Genomic DNA, 13,348 nt, shown 5'->3' on the forward strand with positions numbered 1-13,348 from the left:
TAGGCTGTTAGTTTTTTCCCAGTCGTTACTCATCAATATGTTTTATTTATTTATCTAGATTCTCCATCTTTCTAACTTTGAATCTGTGGACAGTCGTGCAGCTGTCCAGCCAGTGGTCCAAGGAAAAGCTGTGATTGGCTGTCAGGTGTTAAAATCATTTCTTAAGTTTTGCCTTGTATTAGTGGAACATTTTTAATCTTGGTTTATCCTGTTCATTTAATCGTAGGAAACCAAAAATCGTGATTTGTATTGAAATTCAACTGACTTTGTAGCCCTGGTAAACAGTGGAATAAAGTGTCTCACTGTGCACAGTATCCTTATTTAAACCCTACACAGTTTAACACACTTTATACTGAAATTAGAGGAAAAGTATGGAAAGCACCACTACTGAAAGACTGTGATGTCAGTACGTACCAAAGTCCATTCTGTCCTTCTGATTCCTCTGCAGCAGCCCAAGCAAAAGATCGCTCAGCTGTGGGGACGTCTCCCTCGGGATGCTGGGTAGTAAGAGTATGGAAACATCAACACTTTGTTTCTCTCAGGGTGCATATCAGCTGTGCAGTGCATTCTGAGGCACGTCAGACAATGCAATGGGTGCACTGTAGCTTATAGGATTGTTACTGTTAATCACGTACGTATTACAAAGTCAGTACTGTTAGTCTGCCAGTTTGGATACAGCTTGACAGACCATTTGAAAACTGACCTGCAGGTAGCACTAAGTAACTGAAGTCAGAACTTCTACTCCTCCACGGCTCCATCATTCGCTATGGATCTCTGGCTCTCTCCCACAGCTTGTGTTTTTGCCCTCTTCCTCCTCTCAGACAGACCCTCCCTGAGCCTGGTGCTGACACAGGTGTCTTCCTTTTAAAAGGGAGTTTTTCCTTCCCACTGTCACCAAAGTGCTTGCTCATAGGGGGCCATATGATTGTTGGGGTTTCCTCTGTATTATTGTAGGGTCTATACCTTACAATATAAAGCACGTTGAGGCACCCGTGGGTGTGATTTAGTGTTATATAACTGAAACTAAATTGAATATACACCTTAATTTAAAACTGAATTAGTTCTTTTCAGCCTATGCTGCTATTCAAAGCATACAAGTAGTTCAAATATGTCAGAATTGGGGGTGTAACACCTGACAGAACACCACCTTCATGCCCCAAACCATGTCCTGGATGAAACAACAGACGCCTCGGCACCAAAGCTGTGCCTTCAAAGCCGACTTGAATTCTTTCCTACCACTCAAAGCCAGTCTCAGCTTCTTCCTCAGCTCTGTGCAGCATCCTTTAATCCTTTCCTCTGCCTTCACTCGCTTCCTTTTCTTCATGTTCACCTGTGTCCTCCTCTCTTATGTTGGTCTTATATGGTCTTCCCTTTTCTTAAGTCACATGTTCACCACAATCCACAGCAACAGCAAATAACACCATACCTACACAGTTTCTGTTCCTAAAAACTATACTGTATAGTCCCATTTTCAACTAGACAGGTATAAGCCACCAACTTCAAAACATAATCTTCAGGTATTATGTGTCACTTGTATCCTGTTAAATCTACTGATCTATTTGAAAGAAACAGACTGATTGCACATATTTATTATGCATCTCGTGTCTGAGGCTACGGTGTGAAGGTGACTTACATGGGTTGCAGATTCTTGTTCTTCTCATAAAACATCCGTAGGTCTTGGGGACTGTTGGCCTGAAAATATAAGTTGAGAAATAAGACGCACAGTCGCAAACACCGACAGGTCCACGCGTTATTGGTTTGTTGTGCACACTGTTAACCTGGAATGGTGGCTTTCCAACCAGACACTGGTAGATAACCGTCCCTATGCTCCACAGGTCAGCCTTGGCGTCATAGTTCTGGGACATGATGACTTCTGGGGCCTGAGAGAGAACAGGTCACGAGCCAAGAACCACAACACAGAGTTATATGTAACAAACCGAGCAGACAGATCTTTTTTAAAGCTGACACACAGAAAATATAGAGAATAAAACACACTGACCATGTACATGGGGGACCCACACAGTGTAGCTGCCATCATGTTGCTGTGGAGGTACCGTGCAAAGCCAAAGTCAGCTGTAGAACGGAGACATGAAGCACACGTGTTGTTATCACCAGTAACACAAACCACTATTGTTGGATGAAGAATGAATGGAGACGCCCTGCACTCCAAACAGAGCTCGTACTGTGGTGTATAACAACACAACACTGCTACTCATCATCATGGCTGCATTACTTTTATAAAAACTTTCTGAATTTATAACATATTGATTTAAACTTAACCTCTGGCCACTGTAAATGACACGAAGCGAAACAATGATAGGTCTGTACACGCTTCCAAAATGTAGTTATGAGAAAACTACGCTGCACGTAACTTAATAACTGATAGTAACTGACATTCTTCTTCCATTACCAATTTTGATGCGGATGCCACTGATGTTGGACTTCTTGCGACCCACGTATGACAGCAGGATGTTCTGTGGTTTCAGATCACGGTGAATAATGCCTTTGCTGTTGAGGATGCGCATGGCAGCAGCAATCTGCTGTAGAAAGACCCTCAGTGTATCCTCTCTCAGCGTCCCCTTAGCTTAAACAAAAAAGACCACAGTAGTCAGGATCCAGTTCAATGTTTTTCCTCAAGGAGCATTTATGTAGCAACCATGCAAAAATGTTCATTAAGCTGCATCTATGTCAAATTCTCGCTTTGTTTTCAATTCAAAATTCTTTGAGTGCCATGTTTCGCTCATGTTCCTGCTAATGAAAAATGTTCATTACTGTTAAGACATAAAGTCATAAAAACTCTGTGGGCATAGATAATCTGCTCTCTGCCCAGCACAGCGGATCGACTTCTAACATGAAAAGTTGTGTAAACTGTAGAATAATTTACTAGAGATTATGCAATTTAAATGGCTGTTACCTACGCAGTGTTCACAGCAGCACTCCAATAATAAGAACACAATCACATAAGGTGCCCAGTGTAACGTAGCGCTCTGCCCACAAAGGTTTCAATTTCACAACCACTAGTGTTACTCAAGCAAGGCTCCTGGATCACGGATCCACAGAAGGGTCTGACCGTGACCCATGCTGCAAAAAGCACCACGCAGGCAGGTACGTCATGCAAAGGTACAGTGATAAGAACAGTTCCAGCAGCACAATCAGTGTTTTTATGGGACAGAGGTGTAAACACATGTCAGAGGGCCCGGTGGCGCCAGTGTCCGGCAGCCTCGCCTCTGTCAGTGCGCCCCAGGGTGGCTGTGGCTACAATGTAGCTGCCATCACCAGTGTGTGGATGGCTGGATATGTAAAGCGCTTTGGGGTCCTTAGGGACTAGTAAAGCGCTATATAAATACAGGCCATTTACCATTTACCATTTACATGTTCTTATCTAATCAAGGTGCCGTCGACTCGGAGGATTTGATTCTAGAAGCTGACCTGGTTTTAACCCTGTGAAACTATTCACAGAAACAGTGTGTTGGACACCAACACCTACATCAAATAAGCCGAGGTCACAGTTTGCTTGTTTAAATGAACCTGTCCTGTCCGGGTGTCCGGGCTGAGTGTTTCAGCAAAGTTGTTCAGTAAGCCAACAACACTTTATCCTAAGTCAGGGGTGGGCAACTCCAGGCCTCGAGGGCCGGTGTCCTGCAGGCTTTATATCTCACCCTGGGTCAACACACCTGAATCAAATGATTAGTTCATTACCAGGCCTCTGGAGAACTTCAAGACATGCTGAGGAGGTCGTTTAGCCATTTAAATCAGCTGCGTTGGATCAAGGACACATCTAAAACCTGCAGGACACCGGCCCTCGAGGCCTGGAGGTCCACCCTCCCCGGTGTACACAGTGGTCTCAAACAACAGCCTTGATGTCATTGCAGATGTGATTTTTTTTAAGCCTAAACCTTTGAGATCAATTCTGAAGATGACTTCAGTATATGCATTTAAACCTTGTGACATTTTTACAATATTTCCATGTAATTCTTAAATCAGTGTTTTGCTACACGAGTAAAACTTACTGTAAATATTCAACAGTAAAAAACAAAAGTTGAAACAGAGAATTATTTTGATTAATTGCTTATTTGACTATCATAGCAACAACACTGCTCGCTTTAACATTGTTTATTTTCAACATGGGTTTGAAAACAATCTGATTTTGCTTTCATTTATATTTCATACAGAGCCCAAGTTTTTGGTTGTGGTCACAGATCCAAGGCTGTTAGCTTAAAGTGTGTAACCTGCGTCATCCAAAATGCAAACACAAACATGAAACTTGACTATCTGGTTTTTCTCATGTGCAGCTTCAGATTCTTGTCAGGGTGGCACATCCTGCTCTCATGACAATCCCCCACCCACACCCCCACCCTCAACTTCACAACTGACCTGGTAAACTTCACACTTCCTTTATTTTCTTTGCTTTACGAGCAGACATGCTGATATGATACACCACTGCATGCACACATAATCATAATATCAACAGTTACATTAGCTACTTTGTTTTGATGAACAATAATAGGTGTGTGGGGCAGACAGATGCTTACCTTGCAGGTAGTCTGCAAGATCACCTCCGTTACAGTACTGTGTGTGCAAAGACAGACAAACACCATCAGCAACAATTACATTCAGTTTCAACAAGTTGATTGGCTCCTTATGCATATACATGTGCCTCGGCATGCTTTTATTTTAATCCTAGTCCAGATTACTGCAGGTTTATTAGTTAACCTGCTAAATGTCTTAAAGGTTACCAGTGCTGACAACTCCACTTGAGAGAAATGATTTCTCATGAGTGAAAAGAAGAAGGGGCAGATGAGACTGCAGCCGTGAGTTAAAGGAAAGGGCTATAATACTCTGTTATGAGAAAAGCTGAGAAAAAAACTGATCTAGGATCTGCTTCCATTTAATCTGTGAGCTCCAGGTACAGACGGTTGGTGATCAAAAAGCTTCCCTGCTCTGATCTGTAGTGGAGGGATGACACAATCCTTCGAAAAGCTGCATCTTGATGCTGTAACAGTGGAAGCCAACCCATAACGCATTTTAAAGCAATTGGCTTGCCTCCAGCAGAGGATAAACAGGGGCTGACTTTACATCATGTTCAGTGGAGCTTCACAGACTAACATTGTCCTGAAATACCCCACAGGGGTTTAGTTGACTTGACTCTCAAATCATCATAAGTGTAAACTCGACTGTGGGAAGATCCTGCGCTTCCAGAGGCTGTTTGTTTTCTGAATGGAAAGCTGGATTTCAACCAGAAAAGTCATCAGCCATTACTACTGGAAGAGAGAGATGGGCAACTTGGTTAACCATGACTATCTGTGACTAGATATCAGCTGAACAACATAAGGCTAGTATGGTTTTTAAACTTATTTAGTAGTTCTTATCTCCTTTTACTTTAATCCCAACAAAGTATACGATGTAATTAATGTAACGTAACAATTCCATACACTGGCCAACCTAACAACTGAAGCCTGGGTCTAAAAACATCTAAAATATGCACTCAAACGCTTTAGTGTAACAACAACAAGCACCATGTGCTAATGAAGGTAAACATATCACAAACCAACTCTATAGAGAGACTTGCACTGGTGGATTTTGGTCAGTTGACATTCAAACTGTAGAACTTTATTTGTTCATTTGATGAGCATCAGTCATGTCGCCTGTATCGCTTACACAGATGCTTTTATTTGTTTCATCTGTGTAGGCAGGTCTTTTAAAAGACAAACAAAAAACACTAATATAAATATACCAGAGCAGTTTTCAAAGATATGTCTGCTGCTGAATGAACAAAGAAATATTCAGTGTTCTAACAGCTTCACTGTTTATATTATCCCCTCCAGACTCGGGGTTCAGTGAATACAATGCTCTCTTCATTGGGACTGCATCTGGCACATTTGCTTGGGGCCTATGGTTAATGTTTCCAATACCAGAACAAGACGAGGTTTCTCCACCCAAACAAAACACGAGGGCACAGCTCCAATTTGGCCAGGGCAAGTTCATACTTAACATTCCAGCGAGGGCCTGATGATCCGGTGGTGCTTATTCCTTCTTAAGGATGGAAGTTGGAAATATATCCATAAGAATTAATTAGCAAAGCTCCACCAATCTTCAGCTAGTGCCAGCTCTGAAAATTTTCATACATATGATGACAAACCCCCAGACAAGCTGGAGGAGGTGGCTGGGGAGAGGGAGGTCTGGGCTTCTCTGCTTGGGCTGCTGCCCCCGCGACCCGGCCCCGGATAAGCGGAAGAAAATGGACGACAAAACTGTTATGTCAACATCCTCAGAGTAATGTAACCTCGCTGTAGGACAAACAAAGTCACGTTTCTAACAATGTAATGTCCTAAAAACTCCAAAGCAAGATTTTAAGCCAAGGCAGATCTGATTCTTAGAAAAGAGGCTTGTTGTCAGAGAGAACCCTGAGATGGTTTGTTTTCTATCCTGCAGCCAGCCGAGTGTTGCAACACAAGTGCAGAAAGTTGGAGACCGTGTACAGAGTGAGGTCATCAGGAGGTTAAGAGAAAAAAAGGCAGCAACAACAGAACATTAGTGAAGCCTACGCCAGCACAGAGGGAAAGAGCACATGCTGACATCTGGCCATAAATCATTACTGTGTTTAAAAAACACGTATGTTCCAACTATCTACAGTGTCATGTTTCTATACTTACCTCCATGACCAGGAAAACAAAGTTGGGCGTTTCCTGGAAAAGAGGAGACACAGAATCTGTTACAGCAGCCATTTATCCTGCAGCAGCTGTCAGCTCCAAACACACACGACAAAACAGCCACTGGAGAAAACACAACGTACCCAAACTACTTGCAGATGCCATTTATAACAGACCTGGCTTTTTCTGAACCTGCATTTTTATTACTTCCATCTTACTATGCATGTACGTGATGTTAGAATAATCTGCAACATCGTTCTGAATGGGAACGTTCACCAGAATGCCCACTCGACTTGGAAACTGAGAAAACGTTGTTGCCAACTTCTGAGGGAAATTTTGACCCGTTGCCAAGCTGCTGACGTCACGCACGAGCGGCAGATGAAAGTAAAGGGGTGACTATGGAAACCAATTAGTGGACATAACTGAGATGAACAGGTCAAATGATTATATTTGCATGATGACGCTTCTGTTTAGTAGCTTCCAATGATTAAAATCATCTGTAAAAGTCTCTGCACTGTTTCATCCTTTGATCATGTGACCGCAGTGCATTGCTCTTATTAACCTGCGCTCTCACTGACTTATTCTTAGTGCTGATTGGTTGGTGAAGCCTAACCACATAAGACAGCACGGTGGTCGTTCCCACTGACCTCCATCAGCAGCGGCTTTATCTTTCTGTTGCTGTTAGCTTAGTTTAAGTACAGGATGAGTTGACGGTTACCAGCACTCCTGTTTTCAGTTTGGTTTATCTAAACTAGTTTAGAGGAGCAGCCTCAGTCCAACGGCCCACTGTGTGGTTGACTCTGGGTTTTCCTCCTCTTTTGTTTGTTTAGCCATATGGGCAGCCATCTTTTTTGTTTCTGTTTGTCCTTCGTAAGTAACAACATTTTAACTCAACGTTGTGGCGTCTTATATGTTCTGTTCTTTAGAGCCATAAAATTGTGAGTGCCAATGTATCAAATTCATCTAAACACAGATCAGGCCCTGAGGCTCAATTTCAGTCACAACACAACTTTAGTGCACCACACGCACAAACTCTTCTCTAGCATTTCATGAGATTCACTCCGCTTATCGAGCCACACAACAAACACGACTACTCGCTGTAGCACGGTGACACCATGTAAGTCAGCTGATGTGTGTGACCCCGACATAAATGGCTTTGGTGTTTTGTGTCTTCTAGGTAGCTCTTAAGTAATCCTTTCCAACTCCATACCAATGATTTCACCAGCTGGGGCAGATGTTGGAGGGAGATGGGACAGCCGAATCCATTCTTGGTGTGTGAAGTAGGAGGGATTACATAATGTGGTCGTAATCTTGAAGAGGGGGAAGTGAAAGAAGAGTCACATCACAAAGCCCACTTCATAACTAACCTCAGAGACACTGAGGTTAGTTATGAAGCAGACATGACTAAATAACACTCTTACACAAACAAGTTTGAGCATCCACAGAAAGCAGAGGTTAGCAAACAGCAGGGAGTGAAGCTGTTGCCTGGGGATTGATCCGTTTTATCCATGACGATTCGGGCCCTTCACACGTTACCGTCTCTGGCTGCAGCAGTTGCTTCGGTTTCGGCGCGTTGCCCATTGGTAAGAAACAACATGAATTTCAAGAGGCAGGTGGTGACGACTGCACATAGGGCAGCCTCTGTCTGTGAGAGCTTAGAGGAAGTAGCAGCTCACAGTTATAAAAGTGACAATCTCTGACCATTTATAAATGATTTCTAGAATGTACCGTTCACACACACTGGCTGCTTCTGATGTAAACACGGGTGAACTTTGGATTTTGATGGGTGGATTGGGCTGGGCTCCAAAAACATCGCCTTCCAGCACAAAATTTCCAAAACAACTATGACATAAATAGACTCTCTCCTCCTCTCACATCATAGCCATGTCACACACACATAGCACTTAGAAGCCGTTTTACAAGCAACTCAGCTGGCTGGCTGCTTCACATGATAACTGACGACACAATACATGGGCGCTGAGCACATTCACATGAATGCAAAAATACTTTGGACTGCAATGAGTCAATGTGAGCCAAAACAAGATACTGCCTGGTTAGCTGTTCCACTATTACATCATGCCAACTCCAGGAGTGCACGGTTATGTAACTATATGGGGGATGGGGAAAGGTCAAACCGAAGAGGGCAGGGGTGCACGGTGAAGCGGGAGGTCAGGAGACAGGTTCTTCACAAAGACTGGAATAATTCAAGGGAACTCAGCTCCGAGAAAAGCCTACGTTTGACCAACGGGAGAACAACGCGACAGATGGCTTGTGTAAGTGACAGCAGGGAGCAAAACAAAAAAACAACTAATGATGTGTTTAGAACAATAACTCAGGATCACTTGTTGACCATCACAGCTGCTCAGTCACAGATACACAGGACAGGATGTTTATCATTTCGCAGGAAGAGAAACATCGCGTCATTACGCAGATATGCCAGTTCACTCATACATCAATATACACTTGACTGCAACAGGTCAGTGCATGTACAACAAAAAGGCCAATAATACACTTTTATTAAGGGCCAAGACAGTCTGGCACACAGTACCCACAGTTTCACAGGCTTGTATTTTGTGGCTTGAGACCTTCAGTCAGCTTCTTATGCAACATGTGTACTGAACATCATGTGACTGTGTGCGCTCATGCTTACGTGGTGATTAAACAGACACATGTACATGTTCTAAGCAGATGACTGGGCATATGTTTGTGTGCTCCAATGAGCAGCCACAGTGATTTCCTCTGATCTTCTACCCAGTTAAATGTCTGGAAAGCAAAGCTGTGCAAAAAGAATGTAGACACAGGACGATTTTCTAGGAAAACTCAAACGAGCTCTAAAACAGCAGCTAAGAGGAAATGTGCCTCTTGCTCCTTAAAACAGCCCCTATACCAGATGTTTTTACACATGTCAGGCTGGAGGGACCCTCCTTGAACAAGCACACAACGTTCCTAGGAGCAGCTTTCTCAATAACCAAAAACCTGTCTTCCTCTGTTTAACACCAGTCAGAACCTGTCCTGCTTTAATCATGTTGATCTGCTCAGTGTCCAGTTATTAGCCTTTTGTAGAACTTTCAATAATAAAATTCAAATCTTTGTCAGGAGGCAGGAATTACTCAGTTGGACATCATTCTTATGTGCTGAGAACAACAATCAACTTTTTGTTGACTGAGCACATTTTCTCTGAGTCGTCTTGTTTCTCATTTGACGAGAAGGAATTCAGTGAAACCATGAAATCAGCCATTATTATGCATCCATCCATCCATCCATCGATAAGAATCCAAATAGCAAATCTGTGGTGGCGGCAGCGTTAGAGAGGAGAAGGAACCAGGAGCCTGACACGGGACACCTTATAATTAGACCAGGCTACCTCACGCTGCTGCAGAACGCTTAACATCAACAGTGCAGAGGACAAGGACTGTAAGCCAATCAGCTGTGTGCTTGAGGCTGTCATTAAACACAGCAAATGAACAGAGCTCCTCCAAACTACAGCTCTGGTCCCAAGGACCTGCAATCTTTCAAAGGTGCAGACTCCTACATCCAGCTACACGGTCTTCTGTCAGCACACAGCTATTCTGAGAGGCTGCTGGTGCATCTGTGTACATCTGTGACTCACTGCATCCAAAAAAGCTAGCACACTCTAGTGTATGTAGAGGTTTCCAAAGATATGTAGAAGTTTATTTAGATTCTACAGTATGACCAGAGTGAAAATCAGCAGAGAAAAACATGAAAGAACTGTGACTGTTCTGTGCCATCAGCAACTAGCACGAGAAGTGCTGAGATGCCACGCTGTACGTTAATATAGTCCCTCGTCAAAGTGTGGATGCTGAGTGAACACATGTAACATACACAGGGATGTAAGCTGTTCTACTAAGTGTGTAGTAACAAGCACATGATCTGTATGGTGCTCATAAAGATCCAAAGCAGTGTGAACACAAACAGCACTGTGAGCTAGAATCGCTTGATCTCCACATCTAAATTTTCACTGACCATCGAGCTAGCATTTTCCAAATGACCCTACTGAAAAAAGCAGTAGGTCACTGTGTGTACTGTTATCACTCACAATGTTCTGCAGTTCCAGCTCATACAGGATTGCCACAGTAATGTAAAACCAGCTTTGTTGCCAGTTTGCTTTGTGGGCTTGGGATGAAATATTAAGGTAGTGGAACCATAAGAAGCAGAAAATCTCTGCTCCATGCTCCTAATACAGCGGCTAGGACGGTTGCACAAGTTGGTTTGGGTCACATTTCCTGTTGTGTCTGGTAAGCCTATACATACAACACATGCTTCAAACAACAGCTAATAGAGCTGGGAACAGGTCAAGTGGGGGAGCTGGGGGGTAAAGTGAAATATATATCACGTATAAATAATGGGAAGTGACAGCTGCCAGGCTTGTAATACACCAGACAGTACAGATAACCGCCAAGGGAGCCCAGCCTGCCACGCAGCATTGTTCTGCTAGCACAGGGAACACTAAAGGGACAGTAAAAAAAGATGCAGCTGCTAAGAAAAGACACGGAGACACTGTGCCTGAAGCGGTGACAGGCAAAGCTTGGTGACCGTCTCAGACATGCAAGCAAGAGGTGACAGAGCTCAGGTAAACAAAATCACGACCCAAAGTGTACGAGTACAAAGGAACTGCAACCACACAACTGAAAGAGTGCTGGGAGTGACTAAAATGCTTTTAAGCCAAAAACAGCAGCAGTATCTCATCTCATGCCACAAACATCATGTTGGGTTTGGGTTCTTTAAACCCCAATTCTGTCAGTATGATAAACAGATTTGCACACTAAAGTCAAGTATCAGTGGGATGATCTCATAATTTCACTGACCTCTACCAACCACGACTTTTTGTGTGCCTTCTCTTTTATGTGAGTCTCTTATTTTCTCATGATGTAACCATTTCTCCCCCCAAACACCTGATTAAATATGAAACTCAGAAACTTGAACATCTCATCCCTGCTGGAAACGCACCCTGACTAATGGGTTCCTCAGCCACTTGCTTGTGGAAGAGATCTATTACATCAGCAGGAGAGTGGACGGGTGATGAAGGGATGAGGACATGGTGGGAGGAGTGGACCGGTGGAAAGGCTGACCAGCAGGATCCCAGAGGGAGGCTTACGCAAACACAGGAAGTACCATTGCTATGTGGGATGTGCTTCACCATCACATTTGAAGTGGTAAATTAGTAGTTATGGTATTACAGCCAATTCTGGACATCTAAACAGAACCTTTTTACTGCTTGCTGATATGAACCAATATAACAGAGGATATAAACAACATAGCAGTTTGAAGAACGGGTTTTTCAGCATTCTTGTCAGAACTTTCCTACTGTGCGCTCGCCTTGTGACAGACATCAGCAAAGTGGAGTAAATCACGTCATTTATTCGTGACTGCAAGTTTTCTGCCTTTAAAAAATTCAAAATCAAACATTTGTTTAACATGTGTGGAGTAAATGCAGAACAGCCTCTCTCACACCCACCATCAGTGAACAACAGTCTGTGTAGGAAACTAACTCCATCATTAATGCATCACAACATTATCTACGGCTCAACCACTGCTAAACACTACAGACAGACAGCTTTGAAAAATACAATCAAAGGCTCTCCTGACTCCAGTCTCGACGCACGCTCGTCCAGGTAAAGAAATCCACAAACGCTGACCCCGTCCTTCTGGACGTAGTGTTTTCTAAGTGACTTCTTCTTCAGCCTCAGCTGACAGCAGGTTTCCCCAATCATATAAACAGTACATTTCCTTAATGACTGAAACCAGCACCACTAACTAACAATGAATGTATAATTGTTAGGTCTAAAGGGGATCTAACCGGAGGTAAATGGTATGATGCCCGATCTGTGGTGAAGATCCGGGTTCAGGAGAGATGAGCAAAGGTAGCAAGCGCCTGGCGACGGGAAACAGCTAACACTCCTGTCTGTGGACAGTTAAGCTAGCTAGCTAAGTTTAAGATTTGCTCCGAAGCGAGAAGAGGTTTTTGAATAACCACCGTGTAATAGCGCAAGCTAGTTAAGGGTGGATGGCTCTGCCCGACATGGCCGTCGCCTTCACCAGCCAATCAGGATTGGCGGAATGAGATAAATGCTTTTGAGGAATACGCAGGGAGGCGCATCCAATAGTGAGACATTGCAGTCATGCTACTCTGAGAACCGGGGTTACACAAGTAAGCTAAAGTTTTTGTTTTCCTCCTAACGTGAACATGGGCAGCTCAGCAGCAGACTGACTGCACTGACAGGTTGGCCTTTCAGATTAAAACACTTTTCTACTAATTTGACTGCAACATATTACGACTAGTTTCTTGTGGTGCTGTGATCTACTCTTAGAAATGCATATAACAACATTTTCACATCAAGCTCGATGTGCATGTGAGCCATAGAAAAGGCCAAAATGATAGACTTACTTAACTGTAACTGCAAAGCACTCTGGGTAATTAGTCACATGGCCGCCAGATTGTATTCAGGAATTCTGGAAGCTTTTATTGTGTTTGTCAGAGTTAACGGTTTTAACACCATCATATAACACTAATGCACTTTGACACATTTAAGGAGGTTAACAGGCTTAGTTTGTGAACTTGAGCTGCTTTGTTAATGCCAACAGCTGAGATCAGAGTAAAGCAGGCGAGTTCAGAATCAGATTTTTTACCCTCACTAGGAGTTTTGCTTGAGTTCACTCATGTCTAGAAACACAGACAA

The 13,348-nt window shown here is 43.3% G+C and overlaps 1 protein-coding gene across 1 annotated transcript in view; it reads right to left on the reverse strand.

The window, feature by feature from the left end:
• Positions 1–13,348, reverse strand: part of ulk2 (unc-51 like autophagy activating kinase 2) — a 33,754-nt gene that overhangs the window by 13,979 nt on the left and 6,427 nt on the right. Inside the window, exons 4-10 of the mRNA XM_004537972.6 lie at positions 6,654–6,686; positions 4,533–4,569; positions 2,411–2,584; positions 2,000–2,073; positions 1,779–1,880; positions 1,634–1,692; positions 415–497 (exon numbers count right to left, since the gene is read on the reverse strand). Coding sequence (XP_004538029.2) covers positions 415–497; positions 1,634–1,692; positions 1,779–1,880; positions 2,000–2,073; positions 2,411–2,584; positions 4,533–4,569; positions 6,654–6,686 — 562 coding nt within the window. The remainder of the gene's footprint in view (positions 1–414; positions 498–1,633; positions 1,693–1,778; positions 1,881–1,999; positions 2,074–2,410; positions 2,585–4,532; positions 4,570–6,653; positions 6,687–13,348) is intronic.

The sequence above is a fragment of the Maylandia zebra genome, linkage group LG14 (genome assembly GCF_041146795.1).
Source record: "Maylandia zebra isolate NMK-2024a linkage group LG14, Mzebra_GT3a, whole genome shotgun sequence".
In the NCBI taxonomy this organism is placed as follows: domain Eukaryota; kingdom Metazoa; phylum Chordata; class Actinopteri; order Cichliformes; family Cichlidae; genus Maylandia; species Maylandia zebra.